Source organism: Platalea leucorodia, assembly GCF_965183815.1.
Source record: "Platalea leucorodia genome assembly, chromosome: 3".
NCBI lineage: Eukaryota > Metazoa > Chordata > Aves > Pelecaniformes > Threskiornithidae > Platalea > Platalea leucorodia.
In genome coordinates this window covers 36,912,475-36,932,284 of record NC_138825.1, presented here as the reverse complement: position 1 = coordinate 36,932,284, position 19,810 = coordinate 36,912,475, and the positions used below count along the sequence as shown (strand labels likewise).

General features: G+C 38.7%; 1 protein-coding gene across 1 annotated transcript in view; it reads left to right on the top strand.

Annotated features, from left to right (window-relative positions):
• Window positions 1-19,810, top strand: part of LTBP1 (latent transforming growth factor beta binding protein 1) — a gene marked incomplete at its 5' end in the record, with an annotated part of 207,114 nt that overhangs the window by 90,588 nt on the left and 96,716 nt on the right. Inside the window, 3 exons of the mRNA XM_082305848.1 lie at window positions 1,796-2,020; window positions 5,513-5,790; window positions 17,803-17,905. Coding sequence (XP_082161974.1) covers window positions 1,796-2,020; window positions 5,513-5,790; window positions 17,803-17,905 — 606 coding nt within the window. The remainder of the gene's footprint in view (window positions 1-1,795; window positions 2,021-5,512; window positions 5,791-17,802; window positions 17,906-19,810) is intronic.

The following is a 19,810-nucleotide window of genomic DNA, read 5'->3' as shown; positions in this document are numbered from 1 at the left end:
GCGAGCGAGCTGTCATGCGTTAATTACTGCTGGGGTCAAAAATCCTTCATTTTGCCCTGAAGTAACAGCTGTTCTGTAAGGACGTCTTTTATACACTCTGATAAAGTCCCAACAGCACTGGGACCCAAAAAAGTGAGGCCTGTGCTGGCGTGGACAGTCTTCCGAAGTCAAGTAGGCCTTTTAGCACAATGCTACAGCTTGAAGTACTTTCAGTCAGTTTATGTGAAATGAAAATATGAGATAAGATGAGAAAAATATTAAATACACATTTGCAGAACAGAGTGGAAAAACAATTCTGGCTGTTTACATTTGTGTGTGGACCTATCTGGTGATCAGGCAGCACCGTTCTGGACCCTGTCAATACGATGTGAGGGTACTCTGTGACGAGCCGGGCTGATCGCGCTGTTTCTTGAGCACTCTTCCTGGGCCAAATGAATTACGCAGCTGGGTTGGAACTCCTTGGGCTGCTGAATGTCCTACTTTGTCTTCTTGCGACGCACAACATGCAAGTTCCTTTTCCAGCACTGACGTTTTATGGTATTAATAATAGCAATAGGCTGCAGTTGTCCAGAGATTACACCACTTGGAATAATAAGCACTAGGTTCCTAATTACCTTGTATTATCTACGCTTTCTCATTTTTATTGTAATTCAATATAGACTGAGCAATACCACTCAAGCAAAATGCCATAGTTACTGTAAAATCTAGATTTTTATTTATTTATTTTTGCAGTCAGAATCTTATCTTAAAGCTGACAAATGGATACTGTATGCTATTTCTCCAAAAATCTTGGATTTCTGAACAAATGACCTTAGTTTGTCTTGAACAAAAACTTTACGGTATTTTCCCTGTTGTTTTTATATCATTTAGTTCTTGAAAATGTTGACAGCTCAGCTAGATTATGGTTGATTATGAAGTCCCACATCATATTTTTAGAAAGTGCTGAACCATGCCTATTACTGTTTATATCTCCAAGTTAAGAAATATTTTTCATTTGATGTTGACATTTTTCATGTTTCATCTGATAATTTATATTGCTGTAAGTGTGCAAGTATTAGCTGGCACAGAAGTAATTACCCTTGTCTTTATATTGGAGTTAAAATATTTTAACACTGTAGAATTTGTCTCTGAAATCATTTGAGTAGAATCTCTCGATATTTTTATGATCTTCATGGGCGGGTATACAAACTAGCTTCTTTTATCTGAGAGAGAAATGTTAAGCAAAAATCTAGATACTCAGTAAGACGTGGTTTTCCAAAGAACAGCCAAGGCTTACAGTGAAAATGGAAAATTTATTCCTGGTACTGTCTACTCTCCGGTGAGTTTTTCCCCAGTCTTCCAGGGAAGTGTAGGTGGCCCAGGATTTTCAGAAATGGGAGGCTGACTAAATAAGAATACCTGTACCAAAGTGTGAATGAGAGGTGCAGCCAGACACCGTATTAATTTACCATCTTGCTTAATAGCATAATGAACTAAAATAGCTGGGATTTCTAAGGGAATAATGTGCTCGCTCTGTTTGTCATGGAGAGAAGATGCGAACCAGGCAGAGGTTGAAAGGAGGGTTTGTCATGGAGAGAAGGTGGGAACCAGGCAGAGGTCACAAAGAGGGGAAGGGAAGTGGTTCTACCACAAGGCAATTAAAAGTGCATGTCAGATGGGGAGTCATTCTTCAGATGTCAGAAGAACAAAGGGCCCCAGGCCTATTCCTTTCTTTCTTGACTTCTGTGTGATATGTGGTCAGATAATACTAAAGCTAAAGTCATTAACAAAATTTTTCTTTCTGTTTTCATTTCAGTTATTTGCCACCTTCCATGCATGAATGGAGGCCAGTGCAGTTCTAGAGATAAATGCCAGTGCCCTCCTAATTACACTGGTAAACTTTGTCAGATCCCTGTGCAGACTGCCAATACTCCAAAACTGTACCATCATCCACAACAGGTGAACAAGGCTGTAGGATCACAAATTATCCACTCTACTCATACTCTACCACTGACGATGTCAGGACAGCAAGGTGTAAAAGGTAACTTTTTTCTTGATAGATATTTTTTCCTTTGGAATTGATTTTATTAACTAATTTTGGGTATCCAACCAGTAACGATAGTGATCTGTCTATGTAGTTTGAATCTTGATACCACAACTTGAATCGTGAGCTCACCAGAATGACTGGAAAGTATTGTGCTCAATGACTGAAATAGTAAGAAATAACAGTGCTATTGAAAAGAGTTTATAAGTAAATTTACTTCGCTTTACGGTGGAATTTAATGCAGATTGCAGAGTCAAAGGATAATGCAGGGGGCTTTTTCCAGGAATGTTGACCGGTTCAAAAAGAGAATAATTTTGGCTGAACAGAGTCCATAAATTGCCGTATACCTAGATAGAAAGTTGCAGGTGATTCCATGGTTACTAGTGGAGGGAAGAGACAATGTTTTTCAACATAACAAAATTTAAATCCAATGTAAAGCTAAAAATACAATCCATGTTTATCTTTGTTATGTCATTTGGTAGCGTCTTGTAAGTTAATTTTTGGGTGAACTTTTTAATGCAGATAGGCCATGATATGATTCAGTTATATGACCTGGAAAGAATGTTCCATTTAACAATATCATAGAAAAAAATGGCAAGGATTTCCTGCTGGTAATGCTGTGAAGAAGGCAGAGGATCAGGAACAAGAAAAGCTCTGATGTTAATCAAATTTTGCCCAGTCAAAGGAAAGTTCAGTCAAGTTTCAGGTTTCCGTTTCCCCTAACACTTTTTTGTGAGGTGACAAGTTCTGATGACCTTGAAGAGGACTGTTGAAATTTTTTTCCTGTGTGTCCTGTGACTCTACGTAGCATTTTATCTGGGTGAGATCCTGTCCATATGGAGAGACCCCTGCAATTCAATTTCACAACAGACGAATCAGTGTGAAGTTTGTTTGTTTGTTTGAATTGCCAGATTGATTTTTTTTTTTTTTTTTTTTTTCCTTCTTGTCAAGGGTAATTTTACAATTACCTCTCCAAGATTGCTGCCTCTGAATAAAAACAAAAAAGATGTAAGGAGGCTCAGTTGTTGGCAACTAGTTCCTGGATAACTTTGCTAAAAGAGGCCAAACTATTTGTATGTTTGTGATAAATATAATCTAATGTAGTAATTCTGTTTTCCGACAGGGACATAGCTGTGAAGGAAGTGTTGACAGTATCCTTCGGGAAACACAATATTTTATACATGCTTTTAAGTATCTGCTCCATCTTTTCAATGGATTTGTTCTCTAGGGACTGCTATGCAGTCCGTTGGGAAATAGTTTCCACTGACATGTTGGAGTATTAGTCCCTAAAGCTCCCCAGAAGTTTTCTGACTCAAAGGAAGGAGGGAGGAATGAGAGAATAAGAGAATATAATAACCTAAATATTTAGCAGAGCAGAAATTTGTTTCTATGACTGTTTAATTCCAGATCAAATTATTTTAGACAATATGATGGACCATAAAAAAAAATTTTATAATACATAGTTGTTTTTCAGGTTTAGAGTTGCTGTCTTAAAAGACACAGTAGGTTTCTCATTGCTAAAGAGTCTGACCTCTTGAATATTTTTTTTCCTGACCCTTAAGACCTCATCAGAACCATCAGCAGTACCAATGCCTTTTCTTCCCTTTCCATGCCCAAATGAGGATGTTGGATTGTGGAGAAAGGAATGTTTCATTTCTTTCAAGGAAAGAATAAAACAATTCATCCTGAAATGGCTGGCAGAAATAAAAATTAATCAGCACATCTAGGCAGTGATCCAAGACCTGGAGAGGACTGTGGTGATAATACTACATGGGAGGAACTAGCCTAAATTTGATGTTTTCAGCATCTGAACATCTCTAGGTGGACTGATAGATTTAAGTAGAGCAATTCAGTGGTTTCTTTTGAGGGCTAATATATTCTTTAGATTTATCAGCTGGAGAAACTAGTTGAAGGAATTCTTCATAAATAAAAATGTATGATAGTAAGTAGGGGTGAGTTTTGTTCTTTTCACAGCCAGACTATGCTGTCTTGTCTTGCCCTGCAAAACCAGTCTTACAGCCTAAGAAGGGCCATACTGCTGCTCCTTGTAACACTGAATCTTTTCCTTGTGAGTTTACCTGTAACAGAACTCAGGTGGCATAAATTGTGCTTGAAGGTTGTTTTCTGCTACAGGCAAGATCTGAAGAGCAATTAAGGCCCTGCGGTCATATTTTGCTGACTTTCTGCTACCTTGTTCCTGATGTTTCTGTCTGCAGTATGTTGAAAATTTTCATAAATGAAGCAATGCAGGGCAGAGTAAAAATAAGTTTGTTTCTTTTAAGGAATTCCTATGTGAGACCAATTAATACTGAAAATGTGCCTAGAGAAATGAAAATAATGTGAAAAAACAAAAGTAATTTCTACAAAATAATAAAATTTTAAAGCAGCTAAAATAAATGAAATATGCTTCCTGGGAAGTGGAGCTGTGAGATTGAAATTTGTAAATAAGAACTGAAAATGCCTAATCAAGTTCCAAAGAACAGTCTGGCTTCCTGGAGGCAAGGAGACAATTCGTAAGACTCAACAATCCAGTATGCATTATAGAGAAAGTAGGTCAAATGGTATTTGTTGGTTCTTGATGTTTGGAAGGGGTGTTACACCTAATGGATTGGCTGACCTCGAGTAGTCTGTGCAGTGCTTGCTGATGAGAGAGACCCAGGCAGACACAGTAAATGCTGACTTTGTCATGCAGCTGACAAACTATAAAACTTTTTACACACCTCTCCTCCCTGCCCCTCCCTAATAATAATTTGAGTTACATGTTTAAAGGGCATTTTGTGTTTCAATGAAAAGAAGCTTGAGGGTCATAAACGGTTCTGTGCACATTAAGTCGACTGCAGGGTCTCAATCTATGTACCCAGACTTAAAACTACAACTGTATTTAAAAACAGAAGTATCTGAAAAACATTTCCTCCCTCTTTATCTGCCAAATCCTGAATTCAAAGTTCAGTGAAGGGAGTGGTGGTTTTAGATGGTTGAGATGCTGGCAAGTGTTGCAGGGGCAAACTCAGGACTTGGCAGGTATATAAAGGTGAAGGGATGAAATCTGAAGCTTTTTCTGTGTTCCAGAGAAAGATGATGGATCTGAAAAAGAAAATAAAGCTTACTATATATCCAAAAATAACCCAGTGGAGTTTGAATTCTGGAACTTTGAATGGGATTCTTATTACACAGTATGACCACAAATATTAATGTCACACCAGCCAGTTTGGACATCCGTGTTTATGTAGCAGTCTTTACAATGCTATAATGTCGTTCTTTGCTGTGTGAAGACTTTTCATTTTCTGCTTTGTAAATGAGACTCTATGCATTCTTTCAGCCTTCTCTCTAACCCCCAAATTTGGGCTTTGTTTATATTTTGGTCACTTCAAGGCACTCTATAAAAATTCTAATGTACAAAAAAGGGGTGTCTTAGAGGTGCCTAAGATCTCTTTTTTTACATATTTTATTACCAATTTTTCTAATCTGTTTTTCCTTCAATTATTTTAGTGAAGTTCCCTCCTAACATAGTGAATATCCATGTGAAACATCCCCCTGAAGCCTCAGTTCAGATCCATCAAGTTTCAAGAATTGACAGCACATCAACAGGACAAAAAGCAAAAGTACCTCAGCCTGGACATCCACAGGTCTCTTACCAAGGTCTTCCGTATCAGAAGACCCAGAAAGGACATACTACTTACACAAATCAACAACCCATTCCTCATATGTTTCCTGTTTCAGTTAAAACTCAGCTTGGGCGCTGCTTCCAGGAGACTATTGGGACGCAGGTAAGAAATGTTTGCTAAGGCTTTTGAGACAGGTAGCTTTAAAACAATATCATAAAAGAATGAAAAAATTCTTCACCACTCACAGGGAAAGGATGCATTCGACATTCTTTTCCAAAAGAAAATTCTTGTGAGAATGGACTGTAAAATGTTTTACAAAGTACCATTTTTCTGACCTCCTTCTCCTTCAAGCTAATGTCTTTATTTTCTGCAGACTTGGATCCCTGACATTCTCATTTTGGTTGTTCTAGCCATAACTTCTCCATTTAGAAGCTATTTCTCCAAATTAAAAAACATGACTTAAGTCCTAGCTCCATCTCTCCTGATTGAACAGCTAAGGTTACACCATCTTCCACAGCTTGTACTGTCGTTGGGTTTAAAGAGTCTTTTTGCACATGTATCTCAACAGCCAGTGTTTTTCAAAGAGTTGCAGTTTTCATTGAAATTCATATTCAACAGCTTCATGTGTTTTACAGTATTGTAGGCTAATGTTTTGAATCTGTTGAATTGTGATCATCGAATGGGATAGAAAAAGCATGAAAGCCAATGGAGTGTGTGCTAGAGCATTAAAACCTTAGTTCAGTTTAAAATAATATGTTCACATCAGTTTTTACATATGACTATTCAAAATCGCATATCTTCTTTCAGCTCTTGAAAGCACTTTAATAAGTGACACAGTGTTATCATTTTTGCATATTTGCATATATATGTGAAGCATATGTTAAGAGATTATAAAAAAAAAGTTAGTAAGACACTGTTATTTATTGCTTATCACCTTGCTGAAATTTAACTTTTCAGATCAATTTTTTTGTTACGCCGAATGCATGCCTCAGACTGAAATTTTGTGGGAGGTTTCTGAAAACTCACTCACTTGTTTTGAGGGATGATATTAGAGAATGAATGTGTTGCTTTACTCAGGCTAAAAAAATAATTTACGACTGTTTCAATGAAGATTTGGATCGTCTTTATGCTTTGAAGTAGAAACTTAAATTTATCACAAAGGTCACCTGCTTTTGGTCCTTCCAGTAACATGCACCCAAAGTTAGCCAATTTTCAAGCGTCTAAAAATATATCTATTTCCAATATATTCCACAAACATTTGGTAGATATTGGCAGCAAAATTCTCCAAAGATTTTACCTGCACAGAACGTGGTTTGCCTTCCCCTCAAAGGGACAGCACCCATCATCCCTGAAATGCAGAACTAGAGCAAAACGTCCTTTACAAGTGTTTCTTCTAGCTGTCAGTGAATGCTGTGATGCCAAGCGTTAGAACTGACAGAAAGGACATTTTCTAATGGCTCCCAAGCAGCGCGCGTGCGTGCACACACACACACGCGCACACACACAAAGAAAAGAAAAAGGAGGGAAGAGACCTCACTCACAGAGGGGCAAGGAGCTTTGGAGAGGATCAGTGATGGGAAACAGACAGGAGCAGAAGCAGGATGCAGTCAGAAGCAGCGTGAGGGTAATGTAGGTGGCAGGTCCCAAGGTAGGGATAGCAATTACCTTCTGGAACCTCAAACTGAAATCACAGTTCCTTAGTCTCGGTCATCCTCTGCCAGCTCCAAAGAAATGACTTTTTTCCTGTAAAAGATTTTTCTCTCTTCCTTTCAGTGACTGACTTCTGCAGAGTATTGTAGCATTCCTACTAGTGACATAATTAACTCTAATTTCAGAAGTCATTGCTGTGGAAGTAAAGATCCCAAAACCTACTCACGCTAGGCCATCACGTGAGGTTGTTTAAAAATAATTCATTCTGAAAAATGCTATGGAAGAAGTAAATTTAAATATCATGCCCCAAAAATGTTTCTAGATGACAAGAGTTAAGTTTGCGTATGGAACATTAAAGGCTGGTATTCACTAATTGTTGAATACTTGATTTGGGATCCACAGTGTTAGTTTACACTGATAAGGTCTTCGTGGTTGTCTGTTTCATGAATAGTAAAAGCTTGAATTTGTTCTTTAACAGGTATTGAAGCACATGTTCAAATGGAAGTTCATGGATTTTACATGACAAAATGAAGCAGGGCCTGTGTCAAACAACCACTTCTCTGTATTTCCTAAGAATGAGAGATCTAACAAACATGGCATTATAATGTGCAATCATAAAATACTGGAAATAATTATGATAATTAATAGTTGTTTATTATTTATTTGTATTTCTATTTGCACTCATATGTAAGGGAAGACAAAATTCCTTCCTCAGTCTTAGACATGGCAGGGGCTGCTGCATCTTTTATCTCTTACCTCTTATGCGTGATAAATTTCCTGTCTGTTCTTTCTGCCGCATGCATGAGTGAGGTATTTCGAATGACATATCCAAAACTTGCAGTGTCCTATGCATGCCCCTCACATTACAGTGATTTTAAAACTGAAGCCTACTCATCACTCACCAGAAGACAGTAACGTGCCCCTTTTAAAGGGGGAGAAAAGGAGAAATATGCTTGCATCACCCTCATGCCTGACTTGGAATCCTACTAAATGCTCAGTCTCTGAGTTTTATAATGTTGTTTCAGTATTCTCCTGGAAAAATGTGTCTTTGCAGTGCTCTCAAGAAAGGGTAGTGCCTCCTAGTTTAGAATAACACGTGCTCTTATTTTTACAAATTTCATTGATTCTTTCTGTGTCAGTCTTGGAGAAGAGCGTAGTGAGGATTTCAGAGGCCTTTTGTTATTTAATGTAATGGTTCAATTTAGAATTGGAGTTGTATGGTAGCATTTTGTAGAGCATTCATTTAAGACCTTGCCATAAATACAGATTTAAGTGTCTCATTCACCTTTCAAATTTGAACCTAAAATGTTAATATGTTTTTCCTTCAGTCAGGCAATGCATATTATCTAATTGCATGTTAAATAGACCTTGAACAGGGAAAGACACTTAATTTTTTTTTTTTTTTTTACTCTGAAATAGGTCTATTCTAAAAGAATTTGGTTTTCTGTTTCTTTGATAATTGCTTTGCTAAATATGAGGGTTCTCTTTATTTGTTCAGACGAGCTGCTAAACTGTGCTTTCCCTATTAGTAGCAATGTGTTACAAGTCCTTTCTGGAGTTTATGCTGGATAATTTTGATATCCGTACTTTTTTCAACAATCATCAGTGTTTATACATTTTTTAGCAGGGTGGATTGTATATTTGGCTTCAGAAATGTTTTATTAAATATCCTGGGATCAGAGGTGACTTTACTGTCTATAGAGCAGATTGATGGAAGGATATGTGTGTGGCCTCTTGTAGGCAAATCAACCAAGTTAATAAAGACTTTGCTGAACTTACTTTTGGTCCAGGCTAAAAACACAGGATAAAACCAGCATCAGGATCTCTATGGTGGTTTTCTGTGTGTGTAACCTCTACCATTCTATGGTTCTCTCCATGTCTTGTTCTCTTCTTCTTCCTTGAATTTCAGCTGGTCCTCAATTACAGGTCCTCTAATTTTAATGCTTTGGTTTTTTCACAACCTTCTGTGGAATATTTCTCATCTCCCAACACATTCTTCCTCACCCCACCTTAGTTAAATTCCTTTAATGTATCTCATTCAAAAACAGTAGTCCTGCAAAAACAGTAGGATAGTTGCTATACTCAAATCCCCAGACAACCAGAGCATATTTTCTGCAGTTTATTAACAGTATGCGCTCTGTTGGAAATGTTAGCAACTGGAGCCACCCTGCACTGAAGCTTGGAGGGCATTATGGTACAGATGGTTGAGGAATCTGGTTGTATTCTCAGGCCTTCAATCACTCCTAATTAACAACACAGAAATTCTTCTAGACCTCCTATTTGCTTAGTTGTTTATAGTATCATGAGTGACTATAACCAAAGGCAGCAACCATGAGAAAAGGATAGTAAAAGGTGTGTGAAAAGATGTCAGTCTAGAAGCTTAGAAGGATGGAAGGACAGGAGGAGAGAGAGGGGCTAGAGGAATGAAATTTCCTGGTTTAATTAGAATAGGTAAATAAAGATGTATGTTTTCATAAATACTTATACACCTATATGTATGTGTTGCTTAATTGTGAGTGTTTTCTGAAGTGTCCTCAGCATTGGGAAATAAAGTGAAAAGAGCAACTATAAAAGTAGTATTAATATTTCAATTTTTAAAAGGTAATATAGGAAGCAAATAGTGTTCTGGATGGTTCTCTTTTCTGCTCAAGTCAATTCACTTTTCCTGGCTGCCTCTCTTTTCTGTCAGTGGAACACTTAGCAGTTATATCTCCTCTGGGAGATGTTAATGATGATTGCTCCGGGATAGTTTACCATGTTACATGATAGCTTATTATGATATGTCGTATACAAAAGCTGTGGTTCATCAAATGCTTTCCTAGTACCAAAAAGATTTTTGCAGGGTATATCACAAACTAGCAGTTAAGCTGCAGGCCAGAAACTTACTGTCATAAAGATATAGGAAACGAACCTTTACCTAAACTTGCACCTTGTTATATAGAAAATGATGTTGAGAAAATAGAGACTTGAAGTTGTGAAACAGATACAATGGAAGCAGTAGGACAAAAATCCCACTTAAGATGGAGAACAGTAGATTTGTGGAGAGTACTGTATGTAATGGTGCCTTCAAAAGCTGGAGAGTGGACATGGTGTCCCGCAAGGTCCTTTACAGCCAGGTAGTCCTGTGTTTCTGAAATCCAAAGAGTCGGTCATCTTAGACCACTGATTCACCAAGTCCTATTTAAAAAGCAAGCAAATAAGGAAGATTATGTTTCTCTTCTTTAATCCTCCTCTTCAGCTGCTTTTCATTTTAATTCTAATAAAAATGCCTTTATTATGACACAGAATATCTTGTTATTTCCCAAAATACTTCTACAGTGTCAGTGGTGCACTTAGTAAAGATTGTGTTGGTAATCTTGAGTCTTGTTAATTTTGCATATGATTACTTTGCATTTAAATTGAGATAAGAACGCAGATGCCTACTATCTGTCAAAATTCATATAAAGACAGTTAAGCACCGCTTTTTTTTCCCCCCCTTAAGATCACTTTGAAGTGTCTTCTAAGTATATTCACGTGTTTTCCTATGGTTACTGCATTTCAGTATTTTGGCTAAAAAAGTCTTTTTTTCTCAAAAATGATTTGGTCTCTTTTTTGCTTAACTGTAAAGAGGGAGGCATTTTTTGCAAAGCAGCAAGAAACTGGAGAAGCTGGTATTTCCAAATTTCTCTAAAGCACACTCTTTCTGACTAGATTCACAAGTAATGCTGTTCTCTTCAGCAGGTATTTTTGAATATCAGTTTTACTGAAGGAGACTTTGGTCATCTCAGCATCTGCAATTTAAAAACATCAGTTTTACTGAAGGAGACTTTGGTCATCTCAGCATCTGCAATTTAAAAACAAAATAAAAAAGAGTTGTTACTCTAAAGAGAGACAGATATTGAGGTTACTTACCTGGCTGAAGGCAACATATGCCAAAATGTCCAGAAGAGAAGCTGGCTAAGAAGTCACATCTGCCCATGCTTGTTCATTGCTCCTCACTGTCCCTCAATTGTGCTGGTGTAACTGCTGAGAGGAGCTGGACTGCTCTCTAAAATGGTCACTGAAAGAATTTCAAAAATATTTATCTTCTGACCCCCCCTTTTTTTGTCGGGGTGGTTTAAACTCGGGTCACTTCCAGTGTTTGGGCGATATGTTCCACTCCTCGCTTGTCAGTCGTTTGCTGAATGATGCTTTGTGCTTCCCTTGTGAAGTACTTCGAAAGGTGTTGCGGAAAAGATCCATACTTGTTACAGCTCTGTTGAGAAGGATGCCTGAATTAGAGTTGTTCTGGTATTATGAAGTGAAATTTGGTGTGTTACAATAATACTTTGGAAAATTATATTAAAGAAAAACAAAATATACCACCTATAGCAGACAATAGAAGCATATTTTGATAGATTTTTTTTTCATAAATTAAGCTAAATAACATTAATGGTGAACACTAGTAAAGACTGTTGAAAATTATAAAGACTGTCCATTTGTCAGTGTGATCGAAACACTCACATATGCATTCAAATGTGTTTCAAATGCTGCTCAGTTCTGATAAATAACAAGTATGTCTGATAAACAGATGTTAGTTGATCAGCATCTTTAGTGGGATAAATATCTATGGAAACAGTTTATATAATACTGTATTTCAGTAATGTCTTTTACAGGAAACGTTTGTTTTGGTTTGAGCAACACCCTTCTCTCTGCTGTCAGACTTGGTAGAATACAAAAAAAGCCAAGGGATAGGTGGCAGCTGGAAAAGGTCAGAGATTGTCAACATCATACCGTGATAAAGATTCTGACTGCAAATCATTAAGCATTTACTTAACTTGATTCACACAAGGGCATACACTGATCATGTACTTAACTTTGAGAAAACACATAAAGTTTTTAGGAGCTGGGCTTAGATCACTGATGAGTTTTTCATGATGGGAAATACTAAACAAAGGCAGCAAAGTTTTTGAGTTAGAAATCAGAGCAGCAAAATGTGTTGATAGGTCTTAATGCGTAACCTAACATATCGATACTACTGTATGCAATATGATCATAGTGTATGTAGTCTGGAGGCGATGACAGTAGTAAAATGCCAGTTGAAGTTATTCATTCAACTGCATAAATATACCTGTTGAACTTCAGGTTTAACAACACATTTCCTATGGAAGTAAATTTCAGGTATTTTCATTTTTTGACAGCTGTATGAAATGAATGTCCTTATTTGTATTCTTTAGGCAGGAAAAACAATACAAGTAAAATTCTGTGCTTCATACTGGTACGTTTTCTCTTAGAGCACTTTTAAAACCTTTTTTCTTTAGAATAGTCTTAAAAATACCATCTCATAAAATAAAATAACTGTCTGGAATTCCTTGAAGCTCATGGTTTGGCTTCTGAAGTTTTTAAACAAATAGACTGTCAGAAATCAGTGTGGATTCATTTCCAGGATTAATGCTTCATTCGCAATAGATTCTTTGCAAAATCAATACCCTGAAATATCAGAAGATTAAAGATGTATCGGATACCAAAAACACCGAACATTGTTTTAATTACTCAATAGAAGAAAGCTGGATAATTTTTACTTGCCTATGAAGAATGTTCTGCTTAAGCCAAAACAAATTCTTTACCAGTTCTTTTAGAAAGTCTGGAAGTATTTAAGTTTCTCTCCTCTGCTTATGAGACAATGCCTGTTAGTGAGCCAGTGCTACATGGGATAATACTCTTCATTTGTAACAACCTGTCATTCAGCTGGTCAGTAAGCTAATTAAGTATGTTTGTTAATTGTTTCAGTAATACGGCTTATTAAGCTTGAGGTTTCTTACTCTGTTTGTCACGCCTATAGCAAAAAAAAGAAGCAACAATCCAAGGTCTGTGCCTGTTGAATAGTTTACAGAAAGTTAAACAGTGTATCCATTCACTTCTGCTATTGTGGTATGTGAAATGCAGTCTTTTGAGCTGAATCCCAGAGTCATTAGCTATTAACTCAGGCAAAGCACCTATCGATTACAATCATGGTTAATAATGTGACACTCCTTTATTTATGCCTGTGTTGTGGTTTTAACTAACAGCTTGTGACAGGGATTTGTAGATGGGTCACGCAGGAGTGGGAGTCCCAGCAAATGTCGTGGTCCCTCGGCCAGAATCCTCTGCAGTTGCCCTGAGACTAATTGCCAGACTGGGCTCTCTACCGCACTTTACAAGGAGCTGAATAAATTCCTTCTACTGCCTTAGCAGAGGGATTTCGAGGATATAATCCTTCCTTTTCCCTGGCATTGTAAAACACATGAAACCCTGGTGGCAGTGCACAACTCAAGTACTATTGGTGCTCTGAGACTGTGGAGATGGGACAGAGGCTGGAGTCTGGACAGAGGAACAAAGAGGTGATGTGGCTTGGGGTGGCCTTTGTGCACCAGCACAGGGTCAGCCAGAACTTCAGTCCACCAGTGGGAATATTCAGAACTTCCTTCGGTTATATAAAATATTGGCATAGAAGCCCAGGCACACATGGGGAAAAATATGTGGATTTGAAACAATACTTTCAGTGTCTGAGCGCTTTACCCAGGAAGAGCTTTGTTTTATAGCAGTACCATGTGTGCCTCATACTGCTTCTACTGCTGAGCCTCTTTCAGCACAGTTGAGCTCTTTTATACCAATCCTTCATGACTTCTTTGCCTTCTGAACCAGTAAGAATTATCTCCAAATCATAAGCTTGTGACAGATGTATCATTCATGAAAATCTATTCTCTGCCTATGAGGCGTTTTCCAGAAGCCCTCAGGAACACAGGCTAGATTAGTTTAAAATGTGTGTGGATGATGGGTAGAGAAGTGTAAGCCTAAGCTTAGGGAGCGGCATCATCTTCATGCATAGCGCAAGCTGTGCGCTTGTGTTTAGCTTCCCTGCTTATTTTAGGCTCATACTTGTGTGTTGGAGTTGTGGTGAATAGTGAGACAAACTAAAAATAGTTATGGATTCCCCCAAGTGACTTTTCCAGTCACTTGTGACTCAGAGACTGGAACAGACCGTCTGAAGAACTAATGAGTTCTTCTCAGCAGTAGGAAGTGGATAAGGCTTTTGAAGTGGATAGAAATTACCTAAAAGTTTTTTGAGACTTGTAAAAACAGAGCTTCAGTTCATTGATGCTTAGGGTTTGTGAAAGGGAGGAGCATCTTAAGAAATTGTAGCTGGCTAGGAAACAGTTTGTGCAGCGCCATGAGTGTTGAAAGTATCTGAAGCACTATTAGATGTACCAGAGAAATCAGGGTTTATTAGCCATAGAAGGAGACTCTGTTTCTGCTTGGCTTAGGACTTTGCAGACCAGTCATTTTTTCTGATGCATAGCTCCAAAATTACACAGATCTCACACCACTAGGAGCCCCGTGTGGCAGCTGCTTTTCCTCGCTGGCCAGTTTCTACAATGATCTGGATGTTAACCAAATTATCATTGATTCTTCAAGCTTTAATTCACCATAGAGGCAGTGGGAGCAGCAACTTTAATCATTGCCAGTTTTTACTGACAGGACTACAAACCACAGTTGCCAGATGACTCAGACTTTGGCATCCTTATTTTTGCTCATGGTTTTTATATGGAAATTTAAAAAAGTTATGACCACAGAGATCATGATTTTCAGTAGAGTGCAAATGCTGTAGCACCACACCTAAACTAAAAGTGGGCTTTAGTCCATCTTCCTCCTCCTTTCTTTTTTATTTTTTTTTTTATTCTTTGTGTTATATGCTTTTAATTTACTACTGTTAAATGACACCTTTTCTATTCTGGGGAAGAAGAAAAAAAAAAAAGGGCCAGTTCATGATGGCATATTGGCTCTCATGTCAGTGGAGTCTTGCCTTGACACACATGAGCTGCTGGGATGCGTCCTTGAGGCTTGTGACCTTGCAGAGGAACACTGGGTGTTAGGTAATGTGTCTCGCTGCCCAAATGCTCCATTTCTGAGATCATGAGGGGAGCTACAGCACCAGCCTTGATTCCTCCCACTTCTTTTCAGAGAGATGAGAGTTGTAAACCTGAGGCACAAAGGGAGGGGAGAAGAGTCGAGTGCAAATTGGTTTAGCTGACTCACTAACAGCCACAGTATACGACTCTAGTAAGTGGCTCCTCTTTCTTTGAAGAAGCAGTACCAGCTCTACAAAAAGAGTTGAGCAGCTGTAATTGTAAAGTAAAACTGAGTAGCTGTGATTATAAAGTAAACTGGTCCTTCCTAGAGCATGCACACCTGGGATGCGGGTTGAGAAACCAGCATGGTGTAAAGACATAACATGAATTCTCTAAGGTTTTAGGGCAGCCACTTGGAGAAGGCATTATGAGTACTCTCCAGTTGAAAGATTTTTGAGTTTCTGGGAACTGCAACAAGATCTGTATTTCATCTAGCTAGAGGCAGTTGAAAGAGCTAGTTCCAGTTTTGAAAACAGCCGAGCTGCTGCAGTAGAAGGAGTTGTGCAGAATTCCCTGCTTGTGCATCTTGACAGCCTTTGTGAAGGGCCAGGCCAAGAGTTGCTTCTGGAAACAGAGCGGACTCTGATCAGGAATGATCAATCCTGTACTAGTCCTGCCAGTGCCCCAGCCAGGGGAGCACAAGCCAGCCTGAAAGACACGCGTTCGCGGTAAGCCTGGGTCTGCATCTGAAAGGTGGGACTTGCTTTGATACTTTACTGTTTTAACACGGCCAAATACCATCCAGGCCAGGACTACTTCTCACCCCTTGGAACATGGGAAAATTTGTCACAAGACCCTCTGCAGTTGGTAGTGTGAAAATAGACTCCTAAAGTTACGCAATAACTGAGCAGTCTCTTTTAACCTGTTTGGCCACTCTGTTCTTTATGTGGTCCATGTGTCACCCTAAAATGTGGCTCAAAGCACAAGTGATGCTACCCCGTATAGGGATGATGTGCAGAGGTGAACTGTAACTTTGCTCAGTTGCCCTGGTGCTAAAAGCTCTGTTTCATGAGAGAGGCTGGGACAGAGGATGCTCCTGGCTGCTCACACGTCCCTTACTTGACAGACATCTAAGCTTCACAAGCAGCCAGTGCAGAGCTGCTGCATGTTGTACATTACAGTCTGGTGTTTAAACGGTGAATTGGTGCTGCTTTCAGTTTGTGGTTGAGGTATTTCAGGAGGCTCCTGGGGAGTATCTGTGAAAAAGGGGCAGAGAAGATGGCTGGGATGATACCTTGCCAACCCTCACCATGCAGAGACGGGACCCTCTGATGAGTCAGAGCCCTGATGTTGTGGGTTAGCCTGCTATCCTGTTAGCAGTCACACTATGAAGCTACACAGAGTAGCTCTGTACTTTGAAAACATCATTGACTCATGGGTGTCAGTATGATTAAGAGCACACTGAAAAAATTTGGGAAGGTTGGAGGAAGCCATCACGGCCTATGCGTTCAGCGTGCGTCCCCTACTGTGGTGTGACTGGGTTACCGGCCAAAGTGAAAGCAACCGCAAGGCCACAGCCTGTGCCGTGGGATGAGCCAGCTCTCTTGAGCTGAAACCTAAGCAGCAGTGAGCATTTGGGTCAGAGGTTTATATGCTGTCAGGAAGGGAAGTTAGATCAGGGAAGGTCTATTCGCTGCGTACTGAGGATTCATACTTCAGCACATTTGAATTGTTTGCTGCAGTGCCTATTTATATCAGCGTTTGCTTTGAAAATGTTACTAAGTGCAGCTGTTGTGCACCTCTCTTGTGCTTTGTGCACTTCTCTCTTATACCTAATTGATGGATTTAGATGCATTTTTGTCTGCATCTCAGAAATACATTTAAGCTTTCTTTACCATGCAAAATGGAAGAAAATTGCAAAAGTCAAGAACATAACTAAGTATTTTGTAAGATTGTGAAAATTAGTATTCTTATTAATAAAAAGCGTAAGAATATTCTTGGTCAGAAAAAAAAAGGAGTATTGACCTCAGAAATTATTGCAAGATTAATTTAAATATTTGCATGGGGAAAGACTTGTTTGGAATAACACAGACATCACTAACTTCCGTTTCAGTCATCGTGTTACCTTCTTTAGTATCTGGGCAGCAGATTCTGTCATTGTAATTTGTCAATTTTCAGTAAGTGGTCATAAACATTAAACATAAGTTGGCAGGAAGTTGAGGCTTTTTAATAGGGAATAACATTATAGAAATCACAGTCATATGTTTTGTCTTTCTTTAAGAGAGTAAGTAGACAGGTATTTGAGATAATTTATACATCTTTTGAAAAAGTGGACGAGCACATTTTAATGAGGAAAAATGCAGGGAATAGGTGCCAATGGCGAGTTACTACCTTGGAAATACACTCACTCATTCCTATGACATACTGTTCTCTTCCGATTTTTTCTCCTTCTTTTCAAGTTGACACAGGGGAAGATAATAATGTCACCTAATTTGCTCATGCCTGTGTAGGGAGCCATTGCAATGTAGGGGCACTATTTAAGTTCAGCTAAAAGCTCCAGTGAATCTTGAGTGTATCAGCAAGATGTTGACCCAAGCTGACTAAAAAAGAACATTGTACTAGAAGTGAGCATCACATAGTATCACTAACCGGAGTGTTCTTTACCTGACTATTCCAGTGTGGCAAAGCACTTCCTGGCCTTTCCAAGCAAGAAGACTGCTGTGGAACCGTGGGTACTTCCTGGGGTTTTAACAAATGCCAGAAATGTCCCAAGAAGCCATGTAAGTGCTATTTTGTTGTTATTCTCTGGATCAGTTTATGGTTTGCTTTTTTTTTTTTCCCCCTCAAGTAGTATTTCTCCTTTTTTGAAAAGAAAAAAAAGGAACCTAGTAGAAAGTATATGCTATGGCTTGATTAGGGACAGGTTGCAGAAACTGGAATTCTTTTGCATGCCAGCAGAGTTACAATACGCAGGCACTCAGTGCAGCCAGCAAAGTTAACGTCATTGGGTTTTTTTCTCCTTCCTCCTCCTTTAAGTCGGTGATGCACTGTTGCGTTTTCTCAGTGCAGGAAGGATAATGACACTGAATCATCTTGCTTCTTCCAGCTGGATTTATTTTTTTAAAAGTTTGCACAGAAATGTTAAATTATAGAGGCGCCAGTTACTGCTTGGAGAGAATGCAGTGACCTCTTGGGACTACAGATGAACTCTCAAGTTTGAAGCCAGAGTTTTCCAGGCTCTAAATTGTCAGTTACTCTCTTTTTTTTTTTTTGCTCTGTTTTTGAAATACCTTCCTCAACAATTAGGCAATGACAAGGGCTCTCTTCACTGTTTCGTTATTATTATTATAATGAGAAAGAAATTTCAAATTATTCACATGATAGGTGAAGCTAGTCTCTTAAACTTTTTGTGAATGACATTGTTGCACAGGAATAGTAGTACTTCTCTGTCATGTCGTATTTTCATCACTAAATGAAAGATGAGAAAAGATAATGTAATCTCTGTTTTGCAGATGGAGTGGACCTGCTTTTAGTGGGCCAAAAATAGTGCAAGGAGTTGCAATCATTCTTATCTAGGTCTTCTAGGCCCCTGTTATTTGTACAGATAGCAACGCTGGAAACATGTTCAGTGTTTGATTTTTTTGGAAGCGTATTTTTGTCCGCAAGCCTTAATGTGGACATAAATACAATTCCAGCAGAAAATCTACTGTTACTGCTACTTCTCTGACTCCTCCTTCCACAGAAGAGGCTGATATAAATTTCTACTGACTCAGTCTGATCTGCTAGTTTATGAAGCATTTAAGTTTTGTGTTTTGGAGTATATCTTCTGATTTGCTTCCAAAAGAGAGCTTCCTTGGGATCTTTGAGGTCCATAGTTAATAAAAGACTCAGGTATCTAAATTTTTATTCCTGTAACACATAAATACAGTTTCTAACAGAGACACGGATGCTGTATTGGTATATGAATTGTGAAATGTGTCATGATTTTGTAGCTTTCTCTAAAGAAGCAGGAATTTATTTATAGCTTTCTCCAAAGACATAGAAATTTAACTACAATTGGAAGTTTTGTTCGTCAGAAGCATGTGGGCATGCGGAATGTTGCTTAGTGGATAGAGGTGTGCCATAGGAAAATCACAAAAGCCTGAAATGTGCTTCAACCAAAAACTGGTTGGAACTACTTATACAAATTTTTGGTGCCTGGTTTGAAGGGAAGCCCATGTGCTAGTTCTTCATAGCTCAGGTAAAACGCTGGTCGTCTCAGCCTGGAATCTGCAACAGACAATGGGTTGATCAGGCAGCTGCTTAATGCTAACACGGTGTTAAGAGCAAGCAAACAGGGAAACATTGGGATGAACCATGTCTGAAATCCTGGTCCCCAGATGCTTCCTAGGTGGGTACAAAGAAGTGCCTGAACTCACCCTAAAGCTCTCCTGAAGGGAAGTCCACCACCCTTTTTTCAAAGCACTGAGTAAGACTGATTTTTTTGAAATGCTAATGAGATGAGCACTGTCCTTTATAATAAAAGCTTGATGGTTAGCACACTTGCTCAAGATGGGGCAATTCAGAGTTCCTTTATCTGCCAGAAGAATTGCTAATCTACATTTTATACCTATGAGGAGATACCCTAACCCATAAAATGTAGAAACAATTCTTGGAACAGGACTGGGAACCCAGTCTCTTTCCCA